The 24,259-nt window shown below is 46.1% G+C and overlaps 1 protein-coding gene across 1 annotated transcript in view; it reads right to left on the bottom strand.

Annotated features, from left to right (window-relative positions):
* The window catches only part of DUS2 (dihydrouridine synthase 2), a 46,884-nt gene that overhangs the window by 13,586 nt on the left and 9,039 nt on the right, over positions 1 to 24,259 (bottom strand). The window contains exons 2-6 of the mRNA XM_033219763.1: positions 18,889 to 18,934; positions 14,203 to 14,294; positions 13,016 to 13,074; positions 11,199 to 11,259; positions 6,088 to 6,135 (exon numbers count right to left, since the gene is read on the bottom strand). Coding sequence (XP_033075654.1) covers positions 6,088 to 6,135; positions 11,199 to 11,259; positions 13,016 to 13,074; positions 14,203 to 14,294; positions 18,889 to 18,934 — 306 coding nt within the window. The remainder of the gene's footprint in view (positions 1 to 6,087; positions 6,136 to 11,198; positions 11,260 to 13,015; positions 13,075 to 14,202; positions 14,295 to 18,888; positions 18,935 to 24,259) is intronic.

Here is a 24,259-nt window from a genome sequence, read left to right as displayed (position 1 = left end):
GCATGCGTGTGTCTGTTACACACATACACAAATAAGCTCCACGAGGCAAGGGACCTGCCTTTGTTCTACACTAGAGCCCCAGCGCCTGCCTAGCACCTAGTGGTATATACATATTTGTCAAATATGCTGAATGAATGAGTGAACGGGTATGCGTGCACACCTGTGTGCAACTCACTGAGCCTTTGCCAGGACAAATACCAGAATTATCTGGAGAACTGAAGAAATACAAACTCTTGAATTCCACACTGTTATTTCCTGAATCAGTCTCTAAGGGCAGGGCTTAGGAATGTGTGTTTTCAAAAGGCTCTGCCCAACAAACTCCACCCCATCCTCAGTATCATTCTGAGGCCTAGCCTTGGTTAAGAACACATGGCTAAAAATAATAATAATAAGTAAGAAAAAAAGAACACATAGCTAACTGGGTGTGGTGGTTCATGCCTGTAATCCCAACACTTTGAGAGGCTGAAGTGGGAAGACTGCTTGAAGCCAGGAGTTCGAGACCACCCTGGGCAACACAGCAAGACCCTGTTCTCTTTCTGTTTGTTTGTTTGTTTGTTTTGTTTTGAGACAGGGTCTCGCTCTGTTTCCCAAGCTAGTGTGCAGTGGTGCAATCTTGGCTCACTGCAACCTCTGCCTTTCCAGCTCAAGCAATCCTCCCACCTCAGCCTCCATAGTAGCTGGGACCACCACGTTGGCCAGGCTGGTCTCAAACTCCTGAGCTCAAGCAATCCACCTGCTTCAGCTTCCCAAAGTCCTGGGATTACAGGCTTGCGTCACTGCACCTACCCCATCCCTGTTGCTATTAAAAAAAACAGGGGCCGGGCGCGGTGGCTCAAGCCTGTAATCCCAGCACTTTGGGAGGCCGAGACGGGCGGATCACAAGGTCAGGAGATCGAGACCATCCTGGCTAATACGGTGAAACCCTGTCTCTACTAAAGAATACACAAAACTAGCCGGGCGACGAGGCGGGCGCCTGTAGTCCAGCTACTTGGAGGCGGAGGCAGGAGAATGGCGTAAACCTGGGAGGCGGAGCTTGCAGTGAGCTGAGATCTGGCCACTGCACTCCAGCCTGGGCGACAGAGCCAGACTCTGTCTCAAAAAAAAAAAAAAAAAAAAAAAAAAGGGGGTGGGTAGGGAGGGGGGAACAGCTTCTTTCCTGGGTGAAGAGAATGTTCCCTGAGTGTTGTTCCAGGACTTGCAGGGTGAGGGAACAGGAAGGCTCTTAAGGGCCTGCATTCCTCTTTAGGGGAGTCAGATATACTCCCCTAAACTGGCAAAGGAAAAGACAATGTACCCAACATATTTAAAAGTGCTTATCACATGGCAATTGCAAAAGATTTCAAAGAAAGATCAAGACGTCATGCAGGGCCGGGCGCGGTGGCTCAAGCCTGTAATCCCAGCACTTTGGGAGGCCGAGACGGGCGGATCACGAGGTCAGGAGTTTGAGACCATCCTGGCTAACACGGTGAAACCCCGTCTCTACTGAAAAATACAAAAAGCTAGCCGGGCGAGGTGGCTGGCGCCTATAGTCCCAGCTACTCGGGAGGCTGAGGCAGGAGAATGGAGTAAACCTGGGAGGCGGAGCTTGCAGTGAGCTGAGATCCGGCCACTGCACTCCAGCCCGGGCAACAGAGCAAGACTCTGTCTCAAAAAAAAAAAAAAAAAAAAAAAAAAGACGTCATGCAGGAAAGTGACAGGGAGGTAGCAAGACCAGACCACACAAGAATCAGAGATAGAGAAGTGTAGATGACACTGCATGTCTGTGTCATTGCTATCTTCTTCTCTTATCAGAAATTTCAGGCCAGGCAAGCTGGAGGAAAGATGAACCCAAGAACCCTCTTCCACGAACTGTATCTCTGTCTAGCAGAGCAAGGGGATATCTAGGTGGCTGCTGCCAGTCTTGACTCTAGACAGGTGGGGGCAGCAGAGAGCCAGGTTGCAAAAACCAGTAGTGGAGGCCTTTCAGGGACAGGCTGAATGAAGCAGGCCATGCCAGAAGACATCCAACCAAGAGGATGGATGGACTGACAGACAGGTGGACAGTTCATGAGCAAGACAGGACCTGCTGGCCCAACTGCCAGGGACTGGCAGGAATGAACAGTCCCTAGGTGCTGCCCCAGGAGGCAGACTGGGCCTGAGGTCTTAGGGTCACCCTGGCAGGCCTTAAACAGGCACTGACCTTTTAAGTTGGGGTCTGACAGGTTCATCAAGAAATACAATAAAAATTCTCATTCTAGTCCCATCCTTCATGCTCAAAGCAACATCTCCGAAAGTTTCCATTACAAGTGCTCACTTAGAATCCTCTGACATTTGGTGATTTAAGCAACACCAGCTGGTCTGATCCAATTCTCTGTCTTGTAGAACTTCCTTTTGCTGTATTCTATCCAAGTAGCTCTCAGAACTTTCTTCAGTATTTCTGTGCATTTCATGTGTGTGTTAAGGACTAGGAAGGAAATTAGGTAACCAAAAACCCTAGCCACTTGCAAGGGTCACACTGAGGGGAAATGGCAACTAGAAATTGTCTTCTGGCCAGCGTCTAGCATGAAACTCTTCTGGACACCAACTCTCCAGATCCAAGTCTTTGGGGAGAAAGAACGAGAGACAAGTCCATATTTGAGCAGAGGAACAACACATCTACCTACAAGCAGGCTTGCCTCAATAGACTCACTGGCCAACTGAAGAAAAGTAGGCTTCTTCGCTCCCCTGGTTTCTGGGAGGCAGCAGATGAGGATAGGAAAGCATAGGCCTGGAAAGCAGTGAGACCTGAGTTCAAGTCCTGGCCCTGCCAGTTGTCAGCCATGGCCCAAGTGCAGTGTACACAAGGGGGATGCCCTGTGCATGCCTGTAATCCCAGCACTTTGGGAGGCCAGATCACCTGTGGTTAGGAGTTCCAGGCTAGCCTAAACAACAAGGTGAAACGCTGTACCTACTAATAATACAAAAATTAGCCAAGCATTGTGGTGCATGCCTGTAATCTCAGCTACTCAGAGGCTGAGGCATGAGAATCACTTGAACCCAGGAGGTGGAAGTTGCAGTGAGCTGAGATTGCACCACTGCACTCCAGCCTGGGCAACAGAGTGAGACTCCCTCTTAAAATAAATAAATATTTTAAAAAATAAAATAAAACTGAGGTTCTTAATCCAGGGAGCATATACCAGAGTTACCCGGTAGAAGCTTTCTCAAAGAGATTGATATCCCACTCTCCACCCCTACTCACCCCAAAGGTCTGCAGAACTCTCAAAGGATAGCATCCTTTATTTATAACTGGGGTAAAATATATATAACATGAAATTTGCCATCTTAAACTTTTTCTTTTTTTTGAGGTAGAGTTTCGCTTTTTGCCCAGGCTGGAGTGCAATGGCGTGATCTCGGCTCACCGCAACCTCTGCCTCCCGGGTTCAAGCGATTCTCCTGCCTCGGCCTCCCGAGTAGCTGGGATTACAGGCATGCGCCACCACCCTGGCTAATTTTTTGTATTTTTAGTAGAGACGGGGTTTCTCCATGTTGGTCAGGCTGGCCTTGAACTCCCAACCTCAGGTGATCCACCTGCCTCAGCCTCCCAAAGTGCTGGGATTACAGGCGTGAGCCACTGCGCCCGGCAACATTTTTAAGTGTATAATTCAGTGGCATTAATTACATTCACAATGTTGTACAACCACCAACGTTACGTGTTTCCAAGGCTTTCATAACCCCAAACAAGAATCTTTGAGAAAATTTCTAGAGGTGGTCTTAAGACACTCTCACAGATGGAACCATGGGCCTAAAACACCAAGCCTGGAAAGACCCGCAAAGCTCTCTCCCAGGCCACCCAGCTTGCCAGCATGGTCTGGACCCGAACTGAATCCAGCCCCTACACCTAAGCCACATCTAGCTTTGTTGTGGAAGCCTGCAACTTCCCCACCATGGGGCAAACCCCATGTATCAGTCCAACCTGGCCCATCTAAGTACCCAATCAGAGAAGTAGTGGAATGAACTAGACTTCTGAAGTTGAATGTATCTCTGCTGCCTCATGGATGAGATCTGCCTCATTCAATGAGGGGCAGTAGAGAGGACAGAGCCAACAGCCTGGGTCTGAGAAAACAGGAGGCTGGAGGATAACAAAAATGCCTGTGTGATCATGTTGTGAACCACATCCTCCCTGCTGGGGCCCCCTCTCCTAGGTGTGGAAACCAATTTGACATCCAAGATGTCTACTTCCACTCCACCCTGCACTGAAGTGTCTAACTGGAGATTTCCAAGTTGAGGTGCCTATTGACCTGACACTTACAAACTATACCCAGGCACCTGGAACCTGAGATGCTACTGGAGAGGGTGCTGACACTAGGAGTCAGAAGAGACTATGGCTCACAAGCTGGCTCTGCCTGCCACTTATTTACTATATGATCTTAAGCAAATTATTTTCTTTCTTTGTGCTTTAGTTTATTGTCCTTGATCAAAAGGAGATGAATGCCAATCCTGTCTACTTCAAGGGGTTTCAGAATCAAATGAAAGGCACATTATGGCTGGGCACAGTGGCTCACATCTGTAATCCCACCACTTTGGGAGGCTGAGGTGGGCGGATCACCTGAGGTCAGGAGCTCAAGACCAGCATGACCAACATGACGAAACTCCATCTCTACTAAAAAATACAAAAATTAGGCCGGGTGCGGTGGCTCAAGCCTGTAATCCCAGCACTTTGGGAGGCCGAGATGGGTGGATCACGAGGTCAGGAGATCAAGACCATCCTGGCTAACACAGTGAAACCCCGTCTCTACTAAAAAATACAAAAAAAAACTAGCCGGGCGAGGTGGCGGGCGCCTGTAGTCCCAGCTACTCGGGAGGCTGAGGCAGGAGAATGGCGTGAACCCGGGAGGCGGAGCTTGCAGTGAGCTGAGATCCGGCCACTGCACTCCAGCCTGGGCGACAGGGCAAGACTCCATCTCAAAAAAAAAAAAAAAAATACAAAAATTAGCCGGGCGTCATGGCGGGCACCTGTAATCCCAGCTACTCAGGAGGCTGAGGCAGAAGAATTGCTTGAACCCTGGAGGCAGAGGTTGCAGTGAGCCGAGATTGTGCCACTGCACTCCAGTCTGGGTGACAGAGCGAGACTCTGTCTCAAAAAAAAGAAAGGCACATTACACGGGTACACTACAGATAGGGTATCTCTGGCTGCACATGGGAAAAGTGAGAAGGCACGTATCCAGCAAGCACAGTGGTCTTCCTATGTCCCAGAGACAGTGGGGCTGGAGGAACATGGAGGGTTGAGCTGCTGACACAGCAACCATGCAGCTCTCATTGGCGATGATGGCAGCTCTCATTGGTGGTGCCTGAGTCCCAAGTTGTTCTAGCCTCTGGGAAGCAGGATGAGGCTTAAAGCCCAGACAGGGAAGTAGTGATAGAGAATGAAAAGGAAAACAAAGGAGCTAAAAGGAAAGGGCTGGCAGACTGGGAGAGGAACACAAAGGATACAGATGGTGTGGCAGAGAATGTCATTGCCACATACCCTGGCAGCTCACAATGCCAGGTAGTAAATGCCAACCTGTCCCCAGGGCCTCATTAAGCTAGCCTACAGAATCACCAAAGAAAGGGGAGCAGAGAGAGACTAACTTCAGCTTGCCTCCCCTAACCCTGGCCTGGGCTGCTCTCCAAGGGCTGGGGTAGACTCTTTCAGGACACAGGGGACCCACTGCTGCTTTCATCAAGTGCCCTGGGAGAAACCAATCCACCCACACACATACAAACACATACGGCCACTGAGCTTGTCCTCACCACAGGTGGCCTGGCCTCTGCTCTCAAGACCTTCCCAGAAGGGAGACAGGCAATACAGAAGAGGTTCTCTATGAGTCCTCAGGACCCCTGGCTCTTTGTTGACATATCCCTAGCTCTGGGCTTTTTAGGAACTTCAAGGCTGCTGTAGGCTGGCTCAAGGGTTCCCAAACTTGGCTGCATGTCAAAATCACTGGGAAGATTTTTTGGAAATCGCTAGGCCTCAGGGAGAGAAACTGGGTGGACATCAGTAAATCTGGTATTAGTGGAAGGAGGCATTCTAGACAACTCTAGTTTGGAGCTGTGTTTGAAGACCCCTGCTTTCACCTGTGGAGGACTTACCTTCTCAATCTTGTCAGGGTCTGACAGCAGAGCAGCTCCCATTCCTCCCTAAAGAGAAACACACAAAAGGTCTTCTTACAGCTGGGAGACAGTATGGCCCTCTCCATGGGATGGGGTCTGGCAACTGGGCATCACCTCGGCACTCACCTCCAGGGGACCAAGGCCCACTGGCAACCGTCACTTCTTTTAAACAACTAGGAGGGCAGCAGTATCTGTGCCCACAACATCTGCGACTGAAGTGTGGTAATTTTTTTTTTTTTTTTTTTTTTTTTTTGAGACGGAGTCTTGCTCTCTCGCCCGGGCTGGAGTGCAATGGCTGGATCTCAGCTCACTGCAAGCTCCGCCTCCCGGGTTTACGCCATTCTCCTGCCTCAGCCTCCCGAGTAGCTGGGACTACAGGCGCCCGCCACCTCGCCCGGCTAGTTTTTTGTATTTTTAGTAGAGACGGGGTTTCACCATGTTAGCCAGGATGGTCTCGATCTCCTGACCTCGTGATCCGCCCGTCTCAGCCTCCCAAAGTGCTGGGATTACAGGCTTGAGCCACCGGGCACGGCCTTTTTTTTTTTTTTTTTAAGACAAGAGTCTCGCTCTGTCACCCAGGCTGGAGTGCAGTGGTGCAATCTCGGCTCACTGCAACCTCCACCTCCCTGGTTCAAGTGATTCTTCTGCCTCAGCCTCCTAAGTAGCCAGGACTGCAGGCATGCACCACCATACCTGGCTAATTTTTTAATATATTTTTAGTAGAGACAGGGTTTCACCAAGTTGACCAGGCTGGCCAGACCAGAGTGATGACTTTTAAAATTTATAGGCTGGGCGTGGTGGCTCACACCTATAATCTGAGCACTTCGGGAAGCTGAGTCAGGTGGATCACCTGAGGTCAGGAGTTCGAAACCAGCCTGGCCAACATGGTGAGACCCTGTCTCTACCAAAAATACAAAAATTAGCCAAGCACGGTGGTGTGTGCCTGTAGTCCCAGCTATTCAGGAGGCTGAGGCAGAAGAATTGCTTGAACCCAGGAGGCAGAGGTTGCAGTGAGCCGAGATTGCACCACTGTACCCCAGCCTGGGTGACAGAGCAAGACTCCATCTCAAACAAAAAAAAGTCATCATTCTGATCCCCTTGGTAAAACCCACAAATCTATCTAGAAGTGGGCTATATAAAACTTATTTTTCAAGACTGCCCACTCCCTAACCCACGTCTCAGTGTCTTAATAAACTAAATCCCACCATCTTCCAAGCCCTTAAAAAACAATGAATCATCCTTCCTGTGAAATAAGATCAGGCCGGGCGCGGTGGCTCAAGCCTGTAATCCCAGCACTTTGGGAGGCCGAGACGGGCGGATCACGAGGTCAGGAGATCGAGACCATCCTGGCTAATACGGTGAAACCCCGTCTCTACTAAAAAATACAAAAAAAAAAAAAACTAGCCGGGCGACGAGGCGGGCGCCTGTAGTCCCAGCTACTCGGGAGGCTGAGACAGGAGAATGGCGTGAACTCGGGAGGCGGAGCTTGCAGTGAGCTGAGAGCCGGCCACTGCACTCCAGCCTGGGTGGCAGAGCAAGACTCCGTCTCAAAAAAAAAAAAAAAAAAAAAAAGAAATAAGATCAAATGCGCCTTCTTCCAATCATACCCAATGCTTGCATAGGCATCAACACCACCAGCAAAGCTACGAAGCTGCACACAACTTACGAACCTTGTCTAGGCCCTTCTCTTCTGCCAGCAACAATGTCCCAGCCCAGACCCATGCCCAACTCTAACAAAAGCCTCAGGAAATGGAAGCCACCAACCCACACAACCGCTTGAATCTTGATAATAGTAATGGTGGTTGCTCTTTATGGTGAGTTACTGGTGATTTTCCCACTCTTTTCTGTACTTGTCTGTATTTTCCAACTTCTAGACAATGGTATTAATTACTTTAATAACGGAGGAGGGGGATCTTTAAAAATCTGAATCCATTAAGAGTGAGATGAAGGCAAAAAAAAAAAAAAAACAATTCCAATAAATATATGCTGCCAGTGTAAAGATTACATACTAATGAATGCTCACAGAAAATGCTCAGAAAGTGTAAGTTCAATTATTACACTTTAATTTCATGCTTAAGGATGACAAACTGGAATCAGAGAGAACATTAAACCACCACAGACTTGGCCAGGCTGAGCCTGGATTTTAGAGAAAAAGGGGTAGGCTGGAAAATCTACCAAGCCTGGACTACATTGGTCATAAAAGAAACTTTGAAGGCCTAGAGGAAGCCCCAGCACTCCCCCTGGCTCCATCTGTCCTTTTACTCACATATATCCAGCCCTTCCTTATAGAATCACAGGATCTAGAATTCAGTTTCACTGCCCCTTCCACAATAATAGCCTTCTCAACAATGGAATTTCCTTCCTTCCTTCCTATTTAACTTACTTGCTTTTTTGAATAGGTAAAACATTCAAAATTTGAGTGATTCAAATGGGTAACAAGTAAGAAGTCTCCCTCCCTAAGGAATGGGAAACGTTTCAATCTATACTTTTTTTTTGGATACAGGGTCTCACTCTGTGGCCCAGAGTGGAGGGCAGTGGCGTGATCTTGGTTCACTGCGACCTCCGCCTCTGGGATTCATGTGATTCTCCTGCCTCAGCCTCTCAAGTAGCTGGGACTACAGGTGTGTGCCACCACACCTGGCTAATTTTTATATTTTTTGGTAGACATGGGTTTCACCCTTTTGGCCAGGCTAGTCTTGAACTCCTGACCTCAGGTGATCTGCCCGCCTCAGCCTCCCAAAGTGCTGGGATTACAGACATGAGCCATCGCACCCAACCTCAATCTATACTTTTTATCTGGCTTCAATTTTTGAACCATGAGAACAGAGCAGATATTTAGCTAGTATGTACATGTGTGGCATATTGATTGGTATCTCTTCTGACTGATCAGTGCCAGTGCTGTGCTAGTTAATTATTTTCAGTAGCACCCCTGTAATGGGAATTTACTACCTATGCACAACCAAATAAAAACTTAAGTTTCCTTCCCCAGAGGAAACCAATGTTACTAGTTTCTTCTGTGTCTCTCCAAAAATCTTCCCTGAATAAACAAATAAATATATATAATCATTCCCTATCCTCCTTATATAAATGGTATATACCACCATACCCTGCCTCCAAATCATTTTAATGCTGCTCCTCACATAATTTAGGAACACAAAGAAGTAATCAGAAAAGAGCAAAACCGCCGGGCGCAGTGGCTCACACTTGTAATCCCTACACTGTGGGAGGCCAAGGCAGGCGGATCACGAGGTCAGGCGTTCGAGACCAGCCTGGCCAATATGGCAAAACCCCGTCTCTACTAAAAATACAAAAAAAATTAGTCAGGCATGGTGGTGGGCACCTATACTCCCAGCTACTCAGGAAGCTGAGGCAGGACAATGGCGTGAACCCAGGAGACTGAGGTTGCAGGGAGCCGCGATCACACCACTGCACTACAGCCCGCACAACAAGAGTGAGACTCCATCTCAAAAAAAAAAAAAAAAAAGACCAAAGATACCTAAAGTCCAAGTACAGCTAATCTTTTACCAACCAAGGTTTTCAATCCTGCACTCCGCTTTTTCTTCATCATCTTCCACTCAACAAACCTCTGGTCAAATCGAGCTACTCAAGCCTCCCTGTGTCTACTTCTTATTCATCCCCAGGCCCCTGCTTATACCACACCCTCTGCTTACAGGGTCCCAAATCTCAGCCCAAGGACCACATTTCCCTATAAAACTGCAAGTTTAAAGGCTGCCTTTCCACTCCCTTCTCTGGGCTACCATAGTCTGATCTCTTCTGATATGACAATGGGAACATTTGCACTGTATCCGCCTTTTTTTTTTTTTTTAAAGACAGAGTTTCGCTCTTGTCACCCAGGCTGCAGTGCAGTGGCATGATCTCAGCTCACTGCAACCTCCATCTCCCAGGTTCAAGCGATTCTCATGCCTCAGCCTCCCAAGTAGCTGGGATTACAGGCACACACCACCACACCCAGCTAATCGCTTGTAATTTTAGTACAGATGGGGTTTCACCATGTTGGTCAGGCTGGTCTCAAACTCTTGACCTCAGGTAATCTGCCCACCTCAGCCTCCCAAAGTGCTGGGATTACAGGCATGAGCCACCAGGCCTGGCCTTTTTTTTTTTTTTTTAACTTTTAAGAATTTTTATAAAGACAATGTCTTACTCTGTTGCCCAGGCTCATCTCAATCTCCTGAAATCAAGTGATCCTCCTGCATCAGCCTCCCAAAGTGCTAGGATTACATGTGTGAGCCACCACTCCCAGCCTCCTCTCTTTTTTTTAAATGTATGTCTCAGTTGTTTTCCCTTTTTTTCTTTATAATCCTTCTCTGGGCTTTCTGGGATATGTGTCTCAGTTTTATTCATGAAAAGACACAGCCTTGTCCACTCTATTTTTCTCTGTACATTTGCATCGTTTTATTACTTGGGCATGAGTTCTCTCTCTCTATATATATGTATATACACACACACAAATATAACTATATATATTTATATATGTAATATATAATTATATATTACATATTATATACGTATTACTATATGTGGAATACATATATATCATATGTAATATAATATACCTATATATTATGTAATATATAAATAATATATAACATATTATACAATATATAACATATTGTTTATATATAATATATAATAAAATATATATAATCTATGAATCTATATATTGCGTGGGTGATATATGAGTGTGTGTGTATATGTATAAACCATTTGAGGGTAAGTTACATATATCATAGCCCCTTATACCTAAATATTTCAGTATGTATTCTCTAAGAATAGGGATAGTCTGTTACATAACCACAGAAGAGTCATCTTCATATGTTTACATTGATACAGCATGTTTAGCTAATATACTATGGTCCCTATTCTAATTTTGTCAGTTCATCTAACAATATCTTTTTGAGCATTTCCCCCATCTAGTACAGAATCCAATCCAGAGTTAGGTACTATACTTAATTATGTCTTGTTAGCCTCTTAATCTGCATCCACATTTACATGTACATGTACATCCTATATTGTACATTTACATCCTACAATATCCATCCCACATTAGGAGTATAAAGAAACCAGTTTACCTTGGTGGAATATTCTTTTGGACAGCCCATGTTGACGTCAATGCCAGCCACATCATTTTCTCTGGAAAAGGATGAAGGAGTAAAGGTAATAAATATTGAATTAAAGCAAAGAAGGTAAAATTAAAGGCATGGATGGGCCTGTGCTCATGAACCTCTTACCCTGTCCCTGACCCTATGAAACACACCAACCCCCAATGACAGAAGCTGAAAAATGGGAAAGAAATCCATCCCTAAAATGTGCACCTGCCTCATCTGAGCAGAAATCCAGAGAAAAGACATAACGTGTGCACACATCTACAAAGGGCGAGACGCAGAGGATTTTGCTACTTTGGAGTTGTACAGATAACTCAGATGGGCACACTGAACTTGGCTGAAATAGTATAAGTCATTTGTCAATGCAGAAAAGTGACATGAGCCTAAGAGCCCTTTCCCAGACGACAGCTTCTGGTGGAAGTTCTAGCACTGCCTTTGTTGGCTGGGCTATACAGATGGTTTAATCCAAACAATTATTAGATGTAAGAAGAATCCTCACTCCATCCTCTGGTATGTATTAGGTTGGTGCAAAAGTAATTGTGTTTTTTTCCACTGAAAGTAATGGCAAAAACCGCAATTACTTTTGCATCAACCTAAATATTAATACATGTTAATAGTCCGTGATCAGCAGCAATAACTGCCTGAGTTCCCTCTCACTCTCTTTGTAATGATAACAATAGCTAACACTTACTAAGATCTCATTATGTACCACATGCTGCAAAGACATTTACATACATTATTTCATTTACCCTTCCCTATGCCAGAGGTTGGTAGCACTATTTTATAGGAGGTGAGAAAACTAGGTTCTCATTGAGGTTAAGTAACTTATCTCAGGTCACATAGTTAACAAGTAGCAAAATCAGAATTCCAAACCAGATCTGTCTTAACTTCAAAACCTATCACATTAACTATAGCGCACTCTCCTGCCTTTGTTTTTGTTTCTGAGACAGGGTCTCACTCTGTTCCCCAGGCTGGAGTCCAGTGGCGCAATGGAGGCTCACTGCAGCCTGGGCCCAAGTGATCCTTCCACGTCAGCCTTCCAAGTAGCTGGGACCACTGGCATGCACCACCTTTTCTGTAGAGATAAGGTCTGCCTATGTTCCCCAGACTTCCTGTCTTTGTTAATTCAGGAAGCAATATGTCTTACTTATACTTTGATACTTAAAGCTTTAGGACTCATAGTCATTGGAGTCCCTGGAAAGGGAGTTTCATGAATAACTACAAAAAAACAGCTCCCCACAATACGCATAGAGGGTCTCTGAGATCTAGGCACTGAGGGTACACGAGTCCCAGGCCAGCCCTTGGATGCCACAAACAGAAGGAAATCAGACACTCTTTTTTTTTTTTTTTTTTTTTTTTTAAGACAGAGTCTCACTCTGTCACCAGGCTGGAGTGCAGTGGTACAATCTCAGCTCACCGCAACCTCTGCCTCCCGGGTTCAAGTAGTTCTCCTGCCTCAGCCTCCTGAGTAGCTGGGACTACAGGTGCGTACCACCACACCCGGCTAATTTTTGTAATTTTAGTAGAGACAGGGTTTCACCATGTTGCCCATGATGGTCTCGATCTCTTGACCTTATGATCCACCTGCCTCGGCCTACCAAAGTGCTGGGATTACAGGCATGAGTCACCGCGCCTGGCCGGAAACCAGACACTATTAACCTGGAAACAGAAGGTAATGGGCTAGGAGGCAGAAGGGTGGGTCAACTCCAAAGTCACCAGGACATTAAACCCTCACAGCTCAAAGGAGAGGCAAAGGCAGTGCTAAAGACGGAGGAAGAACTTACACAAGCCTGGCCACAGCAAGGGCTCGCTCTGCGTTGAAGTCCCCTGGGAACACAAGAGGCTGCATCAACCACTGCCCTGATACAGATACACATGCACTGACAAACACGCCCATGCAGCACACACATACACACACACACCCCACACACCAACAACAGAGTCAGGCTGGCTTTCTCTTAAACAGCCAGCCCACTAGACTAGCTTGCTGCCAGCAGAAAAAGGTGGACTTGGAAGGTCTAGAAAATGTTATCAATACTATGATTACACCCAAACATATAAAAAACTTGAAAACATTTTATAGTGACCATTCAAACACTCACCATTTAGATTCTACAATTAACATTTTGCTAGATTTGCTTTATCACATGGTTACCCATTGTTATCAATTGTTTAGAAACCTAAACATCATTCAGGATGTTATTGAAAAAGCACCGGCCGGGCGCGGTGGCTCAAGCCTGTAATCCCAGCACTTTGGGAGGCCGAGACGGGCGGATCACGAGGTCAGGAGATCGAGACCATCCTGGCTAACACCGTGAAACCCCGTCTCTACTAAAAAATACAAAAAACTAGCCGGGCGAGGTGGCGGGCGCCTGTAGTCCCAGCTACTCGGGAGGCTGAGGCAGGAGAATGGCGTAAACCCGGGAGGCGGAGCTTGCAGTGAGCTGAGATCCGGCCACTGCACTCCAGCCTGGGTGACAGAGCAAGATTCCGTCTCAAAAAAAAAAAAAAAAGAAAAAGCACCAAGAAATTCCCAAAGTGACAGAAGAGCACCATAGAGTCATCACAACTCAAATACAAATCTTAAAAAATCCTACTCTTGAAAAATCCTAATTTCTTTCTATGAGAAATATATATACACTACATAAAAACAAAGACTACGATCTGAGTAATCAATGCTAGGGATTAAAACAATAGAGAAATCATGCCAAACAGACAATTCCTACAAGTAAGTAAATTAAATTTGAGACTAGAGGCATACAAGACTGTGATAGTTTGATTTCCATAAACCGTCTCCAATAATGTAATTACTCATGACTGGCTCTTTGGAAAACATTAAAGCGGCTCTTCAGGAAGCCATCGTTGTGCAATGTACCCCAGGTATTCAACACTGGCCTGGCACAGGGCATGAGTTGGGAAATTCCAGGGGATGGTGAGCCTCAGGAGGGTACGCAGCAATGGCGTCTCTCACCATCTGGAAGACCACCCTGTTGTGCTCTCTTTCACAGGTGCGGAAGACAACTCGATCATCAGGGGCGACAAAGTCCACTGTGCTGAGCACCTCTGCAAGAAAACACAAACACATAGCGTCACTCAATGAAGATGCAAATTCAACCCTAGCCTAAGTCCTGGAAGAAAACACGGCCAGAGTATAAGCTTGGAGGGGAAAGAAATCCTAAATGTATACCATTCTTACCAAAAATAACTATGCACATGGGAGGCTTCTGTGATGATGAGAATGGTCTATTTCCTGACCTGGGTGATGGTTGTTTTGCAATTACTTGTTCAACTGCATGTTTGTGTTTAATGTATTTTTTCTGAATAGTGGTTAACATTTTGCTCTGTTTAAAATGTTAAAACAGGGCCGGGTATGGTGGCTCACACTTGTAATCCCAGCACTTTGGGAGGGCGGATCATGAGGTCAAGAGTTCGAGACCAGCCTGGCCAACATGGTGAAACCCCATCTCTACTAAGAATACAAAAATAAGCCGGACGTGGTAGGGCATGCCTGTAATCCCAGCTACTCAGAAGGCTGAGGCAGGAGAATCGCTTGAACCCGGGAGGCAGAGGCTGCAGTGAGCCAAGATTGCGCCATTGCACTCCAGCCTGGGTGACAGAGCAAGACTCTATCTTGGGGGGAAAAGAAAGTTGAAACAAAATGTACATATGTAGCAGTAGCTCACGCCTGTAATCCCAGCACTTTGGGAGGCCAAGGCAGGTGGATCACATGAGGTTAGGAGTTCGAGACCAGCCTAGCCAACATGGCAAAACCCTATCTCTACTAAAAATACAAAAAATTGCTGGGCATGGTGGAGGGTGCCTGTAATACCAGCTACTCAAGAGGCTGAGGCAGGAGAATCGCTTGAACCTGGGAGGCAGAGGTTGAGCTGAGATTGTGCCACTGCACTCCAGCCTGAGCAACAGAGGGAGGCTCTGTCTCAAAAAAAAAAAAAAAAGAAGAAGAAGTTTGTCTGTTTCAGATTTGGCCCAAATCTTCCCAGAAAACGTCATTCTGGGCCGGGCGCGGTGGCTCAAGCCTGTAATCCCAGCACTTTGGGAGGCCGAGACGGGCGGATTACGAGGTCAGGAGATCGAGACCATCCTGGCGAACACGGTGAAACCCCGTCTCTACTAAAATACAAAAAACTAGCCGGCGAGGTGGCGGGCGCCTGTAGTCCCAGCTACTCGGGAGGCTGAGGCAGGAGAATGGCGTAAACCCGGGAGGCGGAGCTTGCAGTGAGCTGAGATCCGGCCACTGCACTCCAGCCTGGGCGACAGAGCAAGACTCCATCTCAAAAAAAAAAAAAAAAAAAAAAGAAAACGTCATTCTGAAGTTCAGCAAATTTACTATTTACCTACAGTGAGACAGGTGCTGTGAGTGGAAGGTTACTATATAACAATCAGTCTCCTATACTATTCATAGTTGCATATTTGCAAATGTGCCTATTTGCTAACATTTATTTGTGATCCCAAAATCAATACTTGTGATGTTTTCATGGTCATCCAAGGACAGGAACAGAGTGGTGAAAGTTTTGAGTTGCCCGTTGTGCATGTTCCCAGCTGAGGTCAAACAAGGTGATGCTCTGTCTTCTCCCTTCAGCTCTCATACTGTCAACAAGTGTCCCTTTTGTGGTATATTTCATGCCACATTTCTGCATGTTTATGCTTTTTGTTGGTGATCTCACTGTTTAAAATGGTCCCAAGTGGCCAGGTGCAGTGGCTCACATCTGTAATCCCAGCACTTTGGGAGGCCAAGGCAGGTGGGTTACCTGAGGTCAGGGAGTTCGAAACCACCCTGGGCAACATGGTGAAACTCAGTCTCTACTGAAACACACACAAAAAAAATTAACTGGGTGTGGTGGTGCATACCTGTGGTCCCAATTACTTGGAAGGCTGAGGCACAAGCATCTCTTGAGCTGGGAAGGCGGAGGTTGCAGGGAGCCAAGATCGTGCCACTACACTCTAGTTTGGACTACAGAGTGAGACTGCATCTCAAAAAAAATAAAATAAAATGGTCCCAACCATACTGCTGAAATGCTGTCTTTTAATGTTCCTAAGCAAAGAAGACTGTCATGGGCCTTACGGAGAAAATATACATCTTGAATAAGCTTTGTTTAGGCCTGAAATTATAGCACAATTACCCGTGTTAGGGGGTTCAATGTTAGTGAATCAATGGTATGTATTAAATAATATGCCTTTAAACAGAAACACATGGCTAGTGTGATGGCTCAGTCCTGTAATCCCAGTATTTTGGGAGGCTGAGGCAGGGGGATCACTTGAGGCCAGGAGTTTGAGACCAGCTGGGGAACATAGCAAGACCTCCATCTCTACAAAAAATTTAAAAATTGGCTGGGCATAAAGGTGTGCACCTGAAGTCCTAGCTACTTGGAAGGCTGAGGCAGGATGATCATTTGAGCCCAGGAGTTTGAGGCTGCAGTGATCTATGCTCACACCACTACACTCCAGCCAGGGCAATAGAGTGAGACCTGGTCACAAAAAAGAAACCAAACAAAAACAAAGAAACACATATAAAAGTTATGGACTGACGAGTTGATGAAAGTATGACCAGAGGTTTTTTTTTTTTTTTTTTTTGAGACGGAGTCTCGCTCTATCGCCCAGGCTGGAGTGCAGTGGCCGGATCTCAGCTCACTGCAAGCTCCGCCTCCCGGGTTTACGCCATTCTCCTGCCTCAGCCTCCCGAGTAGCTGGGACTACAGGCGCCCGCCACCTCGCCCGGCTAGTTTTTTGTATTTTTTAGTAGAGACGGGGTTTCACGGTGTTAGCCAGGATGGTCTCGATCTCCTGACCTCGTGATCCACCCGTCTCGGCCTCCCAAAGTGCTGGGATTACAGGCTTGAGCCACCGCACCCGGCCGACCAGAGGTTTGCACAAAAAACCTAAACCTTTTTTTCCCCAGGGTCAATGGTTCAGTATCTGTTCATCTGATGTTTAAAGCAACTTTACAGAAACAACAACTGTGCACAATGAGAAGCAACTGTATTTTATCTGTCAGCTTCCTAAAGAAGCTCCACAAATAGTTGTGACCACTATTACTTTTCAAAGATCACTATACATGAAAAAGACTGAACATGGCAGATGGGAGAATATGCCTACCTCAAAGGCTGTCTTTAGAAATAAATGAGATCTTTGACACACTTAAAGCATTTCCATATATGGACGGTTATTATCATCCCAGCACTAAACAGATGAGAAGGTTTTTAAAGTGGGGTAAAGGTGATGACATGTTCTCAACATGTCTCAGAGGTAATCAAAGTGATCACTGACAGAGACAGCTCATGACTGGCAGTAAGATGTATGAGAGAAGAACCACAAAATCTTTGTGTGTTTACAATGCAACTCTGTTTATAACAGCAAAACACTGGGAACCCCTGTTAAGGCTCTGATAAAATCAATTCTGACATAGTTGCCCCTAGGTACTAACATGGGCAAATGACCTAGTAGATAAGTAAATGGCAAAACAACATGTGTTATATGATCTCATGGGGTGGAGAAATAGATGATATAGATATAGATACAGATACATTTTTTTCTCCTTATCTTCGACCTAGAAGAGGGATAAACATGTCATATTTTGTACACACACATTATTTACTATATGTATAGAAAAACATACATTATTCCTCTTTCTGATTACCTCTTTAGGTAAAGGATTATGGAGGATTTTCATTTTCTAGGTTATATAGATCTATAATATTGAATTTTTTATCACACAGAAAAAAATATATACATTTAAAACAATTCAGCCAGGTGTGGCAGCTCACACCTGTAATCCCAGCATTTTGGGAGGCCAAGGCAGGCGGATCATGAGGTCAGGAGTTCAAGATCAGCCTGGCCACCATGGTGAAACCCCTTCTCTACTAAAAATACAAAAATTAGCTGAGTGTGATGGCATGCACCTGTAATCCCAGCAACTTGGGAGGCTGAGGCAGGAGAATTGCTTGAACCTGGGAGGCAGAGGTTGCAGTGAACCAAGACTGTGCCATTGCACTCCAGCCTAGGCAATAGAGGGAGATCCCATCTCAAAAAAAAAAAAAAAGGATTTCACAAGCATATACATATGTATCAAAAACCTCAAGGAATATACCACAACTCGAATCAAAGCAGAATCAGCCTCATCAATAAAGTATCAGCAAAACTACAATTCATCACAATCACATTTGCACAGAGCACAGGGTGTCCACAGCACTTACATGTACCTTATCTTATTTGGTCCTCACTCCAACCCTATGATTTCAGTAAAGCAAAGATTATGATTTCATTTTACAGATAAAGTAACTGAGGCAGATAGAGGTCATATGGTCTGCCCAAGGTCACACACCTAGCAAGTGGCCAAGCCAGGGCCAATGCTAAAACCATCCTGACTCCAAAGCTCCTAGAGTTCCTCCTATGCTATGATACATGGTGATTTCTATGCCAGCAAGCCCGTGAGTGAAAGGCACTCTTAGCCCGTTTCACATCAGGCTTTTTGTCATGTCATGGCCTCTGGAGATCAGTGACTGCTCTCAAGGGAGCATCTGGTCTACAAAATTACTCGATGAAGCCAGGCAAGACACTTTCACCCCAGGCAAGGGCAGTGGTAGTGCTGCTTGAGCCCAGCAGGGCACATGCATAAGTCTGAAGCCAGATCTGTACTCACCATTGACAACTCTCTTGCACTGAATCATCTTGAGGTCAATCAGCTCCTGCAGAGGAATCAGAGGACGCTTGTCAGTCCTGAACATATAGGCTCTGGGCATGAAGGATTTTCATCACACACCCAATGAGGATCGCTTGGCCAGTCGCCCTACTACCAACAATAAACCACAGCTTTTGGGACATGTAGTGCTATCCTCCCCACCCAAGTATGGCAAGCAGGAGCCAGAGTGAGCTACCCTAAATTAGCTGCTCTTCCCAGGAAACTTGGAGATGTTTGGGGCCTAGAATGAATGAACCACTTAGCCAGAAAGACAATAATCATCCAGGATGTGGTCACCTGGAAATTTTTCTCACCTACTGGTCTCAGCAGAAGTTCACCCCATCAAAGAATATCCCACCTATCCCTAAGCAAAGGGCAGGCAATGAAGGGCTCCTAAGAAACATCCAAGAACAAAACCGGAACCAGTGAATAGAAGCAAAGGGAGGAAGATCTGAGATGAACACAGGAAAGAAAAGTCTAAAACCTCTATCCAACATGGGTCACACTATGTGGAAATGAAAAGGGTGAGGTGCCCAACTCTGGAGATACTCAAACAGACTCAGGAAAGAAAGAAAAAGGGGGGTTTCTTCAAAATCACATCACAAAAATGGAGGAAAATCTCCTATCTGCCGGAGGACTGAGATTCTCTAATTCTTAGTTGGAGACAAGACTGTTCTGCTTTGCTCCATCATAATCTCAGCAGACACCTGTCACACTGTCCAGAAGTTCATGCTCATGGATTCTGGGGGTCCAGAAAAGAAAAGAAGAGGCACTCACTCCTGGTACTAACCCCCACACTGACTCCCTGTGAGCCCCAGCAAGTCATAACCCCAGCCAGGTGGGCACAATGACCTCCTACTCACTCATGGGAGTACCTAGGGACAACGGCGAAAGAATCCCCACAGTACCCATGGGACCTACCCCAGCATACCCACCATCAGGTTAAGAAATGCTCTAGGTGTTTCTGTGGCCATTCTCTCCATGCAGTATTCAGGTCATCAAATATCTGATGCCCACTAGGCCTGAACAAACAAATCACCACAACCAAGCAGTTCGGACATGGTTGACATCCAATCCCCAAGAATCAGTGTGGCATCCCAAGGGATGGGCAGAGCCCAACTCACAGCCCCGGTAGCCAGTGATCCTAGTTGCAGGGACAGGCAACAAGGCAAGTGGACAAGTAGGAAGGACTGAATGGCCTGTGCTTATAAAAAGAAATTCAGTAGCCAAACTGAGCTTTGGTAGGGAATGGAACAGGAAAAAGTAAGACATGTATCACATCAAAGATTGGGAAGTTTATTGGTTCCAAGTATTTACAGAAATCTCTGTCCAAACATTAGCTAACAATTAAGCTAACCCAGGAGAACTTTATAGGCCACACATGGCAAAGAACACAGGCCTTACAAAATTAGTTCAGAATAGTCACTAAGCAAACAAACAACAACAAACTCTGGCCAGATATGATGGCTCACGTCTGTAATCCCTACACTTTAGAAAACTGAAGAGGGAGAATCGCTTGCGCTCAGGAGTTCAAGACCAGCCTGGGCAACAAAGTGAGACTTTGTCTCTACTAAAAATTTTTAAAACTTAGCTGGGCATGGTGGCATGTGCCTGTGGTCCCAGCTACATGGGATGCTGAGGCAGGAGAATCGCTTAAGCCCAGATGGTCAAGGTTGCGGTGAGCTGTCATTGTGCCACTACATACCACCCTGGCCAACAGAGTGACACCTGTCTTTTTTTTTTTTTTTTTTTTTTTTTGAGACGGAGTCTCGCTCTGTCGCCCGGGCTGGAGTGCAGTGGCCGGATCTCAGCTCACTGCAAGCTCTGCCTCCCGGGTTTACGCCATTCTCCTGCCTCAGCCTCCCGAGTAGCTGGGACTACAGGCGCCTGCCACCTCGCCCGGCTAGTTTTTTTTGTATTTTTTAGTAGAGACGGGGTTTCACCGTATTAGCCAGGATGGTCTCAATCTCCTGACCTCGTGATCCGCCCGTCTCGGCCTCCCAAAGTGCTGGGATTACAGGCTTGAGACACTGCGCCCGGCCGACACCTGTCTTAAAAAAAAAAAAACACTGGGCACAGTGGCTCATGTCTAATCCCAGCACTCTGGGAGGCTGAGGCAGGCAGCTCACTTGAGGTCAGGAGTTCAAGACCATCCTGGCCAACATGGTGAAACCCCATCTCTACTAAAATATAAAAATTAGAGGCCAGGCGCGGTGGCTCAGGCCGGGCGCAGTGGCTCATGCCTGTAATCCCAGCACTTGGGGAGGCCGAGGCGGGCGGATCACGAGGTCAGGAGATGGAGACCATCCTGGCCAACATGGTGAAACCCCGTCTCTACTAAAATATAAAAATTAGAGGCCAGGCGCGGTGGCTTAGGCCGGGCGCAGTGGCTCATGCCTGTAATCCCAGCACTTGGGGAGGCCGAGGCGGGCGGATCACGAGGTCAGGAGATGGAGACCATCCTGGCCAACATGGTGAAACCCCGTCTCTACTAAAAATACAAAAAATCAGCTGGGCGTGATGGCAGGCGCCTGTAGTCCCAGCTACTTGGGAGGCTGAGGCAGGAGAATGGCGTGAACCCGGGAGGGGGAGCTTGCAGTGAGCTGAGATCCGGCCACTGCACTCCAGCCTGGGCGACAGAGCCAGACTCCGTCTCAAAAAAAAAAAAAAAATTAGCTGGCCATGGTGGTACACGCCTGTAATCCCAGCTACTCAGGAGGCTTAAGCAGGAGAATTGCTTGAACCTGGGAGGCGGAGGTTGCAGTGAGCTGAGATCACGCCACTGCGCTCCAGCCTGGGAGACAGAGCGAGACTCCATCTCGCGAAAAAACGACAACAACAACAACAACAACAAAAATACTTTGTTATTTGAGAATATCTACAAAACTGACAAACTCTTAGCTAGACTACCAGTGGAAAAAAAGAGAGAGGACTCAAATTATTAAAATCAGAATGAGAGAGGCCAGGCGTGGTGGCTCATGCCTGTAATCCCATCACTTTGGGAGGCTGAGGTGGGCGGATCATGAGGTCAGGAGTTCAAGGCCAGCCCGGCCAACATGGTGAAACCCCATCTCTACTAAAAATACAAAAATTAGCTGGGTGTGGTGGCATGTGCCTGTAATCCCAGCTACTTGGGAGGCTGAGGCAGGAGAATCGCTTGAACCCAGGAGGCGGAGGTTATAGTGAGCCGAGATGGCACCACTGCACTCCAGCCTGGCAACAGAGCAAGACCCCGTCTCAAAAAAATAAATAAATAAAATCAGAATGAGGGAGAAAACATTACTTCTGACCTTAAAAAAAAAAAAAAGGATTATAAGGAAATAATATAAAACATTGTATGCCAAAAAATCAGATAACCTACATGAAATGGACACACACTACTGAATCTGACTCAAGAAATAAAAAATGGGAACAGACCTAAAGCAAGAAATTAAGGCTGGGCACAGTTGGCTTATGCCAACAAAAATTAGCCTAGCGTGGTGGCACGGGCCTGTAATCCCAGCTACTGGGGAGGCTGAGACAGCAGAATTGCTTGAACCTGGGAGGCGGAGGCTACAGTGAGCTGAAATCATGCCACCGCACTCCAGCCTGGGCAACAGAGGGAGACTCTGTTTCAAAAAAAATGAATGAAATCATGTACTTTACAGCAATATAGATGCAGCTGGCGACCATTATCCTAAGCAAATTAATACAGAAACAAACCCAAATAACATATGTTCTCACTTATAAGCGGGAGCTAAGCATTGAGTACACACGAACATAAAGACGGGAACAACAGATACTGGAGACTTCGGAAGGCAGGAAGCAGAGAGGGGGCAAGCGATGAAAAACATCCTATTGGGTATCATGTTCACTATCTGGGTGACAGGATCAATAGAAGCGCAAAGCTTCAGCATCACACATGGTGCCTTTGTAACAAATCCTCATATACACTCCTGAATCTAAAATTTTGAAAATAAGAGTAAATTTTAAAATTAAAAAGTTTCCCAGGCCAGGGACCGTGGCTCACAACTGTAATCCTAGCACTTCGGGAGGCCAAGGAGGGCGGATCACCTGAGGTCAGGAGTTCAAGAAGAGCCTGGCCCACATGATGACACCCCGTCTCTACTAAAAATACAAAAATCAGCCAGGTGTGGTGATGGGCACCTGTAATCCCAGCTACTCAGGAGGCTGAGGCAGGAAAATCGCATGAACTTGGGAGGCGGATGTTGCAGTAAGACGAGATCACACCACTGAACTCCAGCCTGCTGGGCAACAAAGCGAGACTCCATCTCAAAAAAAATTAAAAAAATAAAGTTTCCCACAAAGAAAAACTCAGGACCAAATGCCTTACTGGTAAATTCTACCAAATGTTTAAAGGACCAATCCTTCACAAACTCTTCCAAATAACATAAAAAGAGGTAACACTTTCTTTTTTTTTGAGACAGAGTCTCACTCTGTCACCCAGGCTGGGGTGCAGTGACTCAATCTCAGCTCACTGCAGTCTCTGCCTCCCAGAATCAAAAAAATTATCCTGCCGCAGCCTCCGAAGTATCTGGGATTACAGGTGTACACTACCATGCCCAGCTAATCTTTTCTTGTATTTTTAGTACAGTCAGGGTTTCACCATGTTGGCCAGGCTGTTCTCAAATTCCTGACCTCGTGATCCACCCACCTCGGCCTCCCAAAGTGCTGGGATTACGGGCGTGAGCCACTGCACCCAGCTGACACTTTCAAATTCATTAATTGAGGCCAACATTTCCCTGGTACCAAAACCAAAGGCATCACAAGAAAAGAAAGATAATAATCAATATTTCTCATAAAGACCAAAAACAAAAAATCCATAACAAAATACTAGCAAGCCAAGTCCAGCAACACATAAAAAGATTCTATACCATGACCAAGTAGGATTTATCCCTGGTTGGTGTAAAACCCAAAAATCAACTGATACAATGCACCATGTCAATGGAACAAAAAGCAAAAACCACATGATCTTCTCAATAAACACAAAAATTTTCTGACAAAATCCAACACCCTTTCATGATAAAAACACTCAACAAACTAGGAATAGAAAAAAACTTTCTTTTTTTTTTTTTTTTGAAAAAAACTTTCTTTACTTGCTAAAGGCATCTATGAAAAACTCACAGCTAACAACATATTAAATGATGAAAAACAAAGCTTTCCCCCTACGAACAGGAACTAGACAAGTATATTCTACTCTTGTCACTTATAATCTACATTATATTGAAAGTTCCAGGCCGGGCACAGTGGTTCACGCCTGTAATCCCAGCACTTTGAGAGGCCAAGGCAGTGGATCACCTGAGCTTGGGAGTTTAAGACCAGCCTGACTAAC

The sequence above is a fragment of the Trachypithecus francoisi genome, unplaced genomic scaffold (genome assembly GCF_009764315.1).
Source record: "Trachypithecus francoisi isolate TF-2019V2 unplaced genomic scaffold, Tfra_2.0 Lachesis_group10, whole genome shotgun sequence".
Lineage (NCBI taxonomy): Eukaryota > Metazoa > Chordata > Mammalia > Primates > Cercopithecidae > Trachypithecus > Trachypithecus francoisi.
The sequence above is the reverse complement of the archived record's forward strand: the minus strand, read 5'-3'. Positions and strand labels throughout refer to the sequence as shown.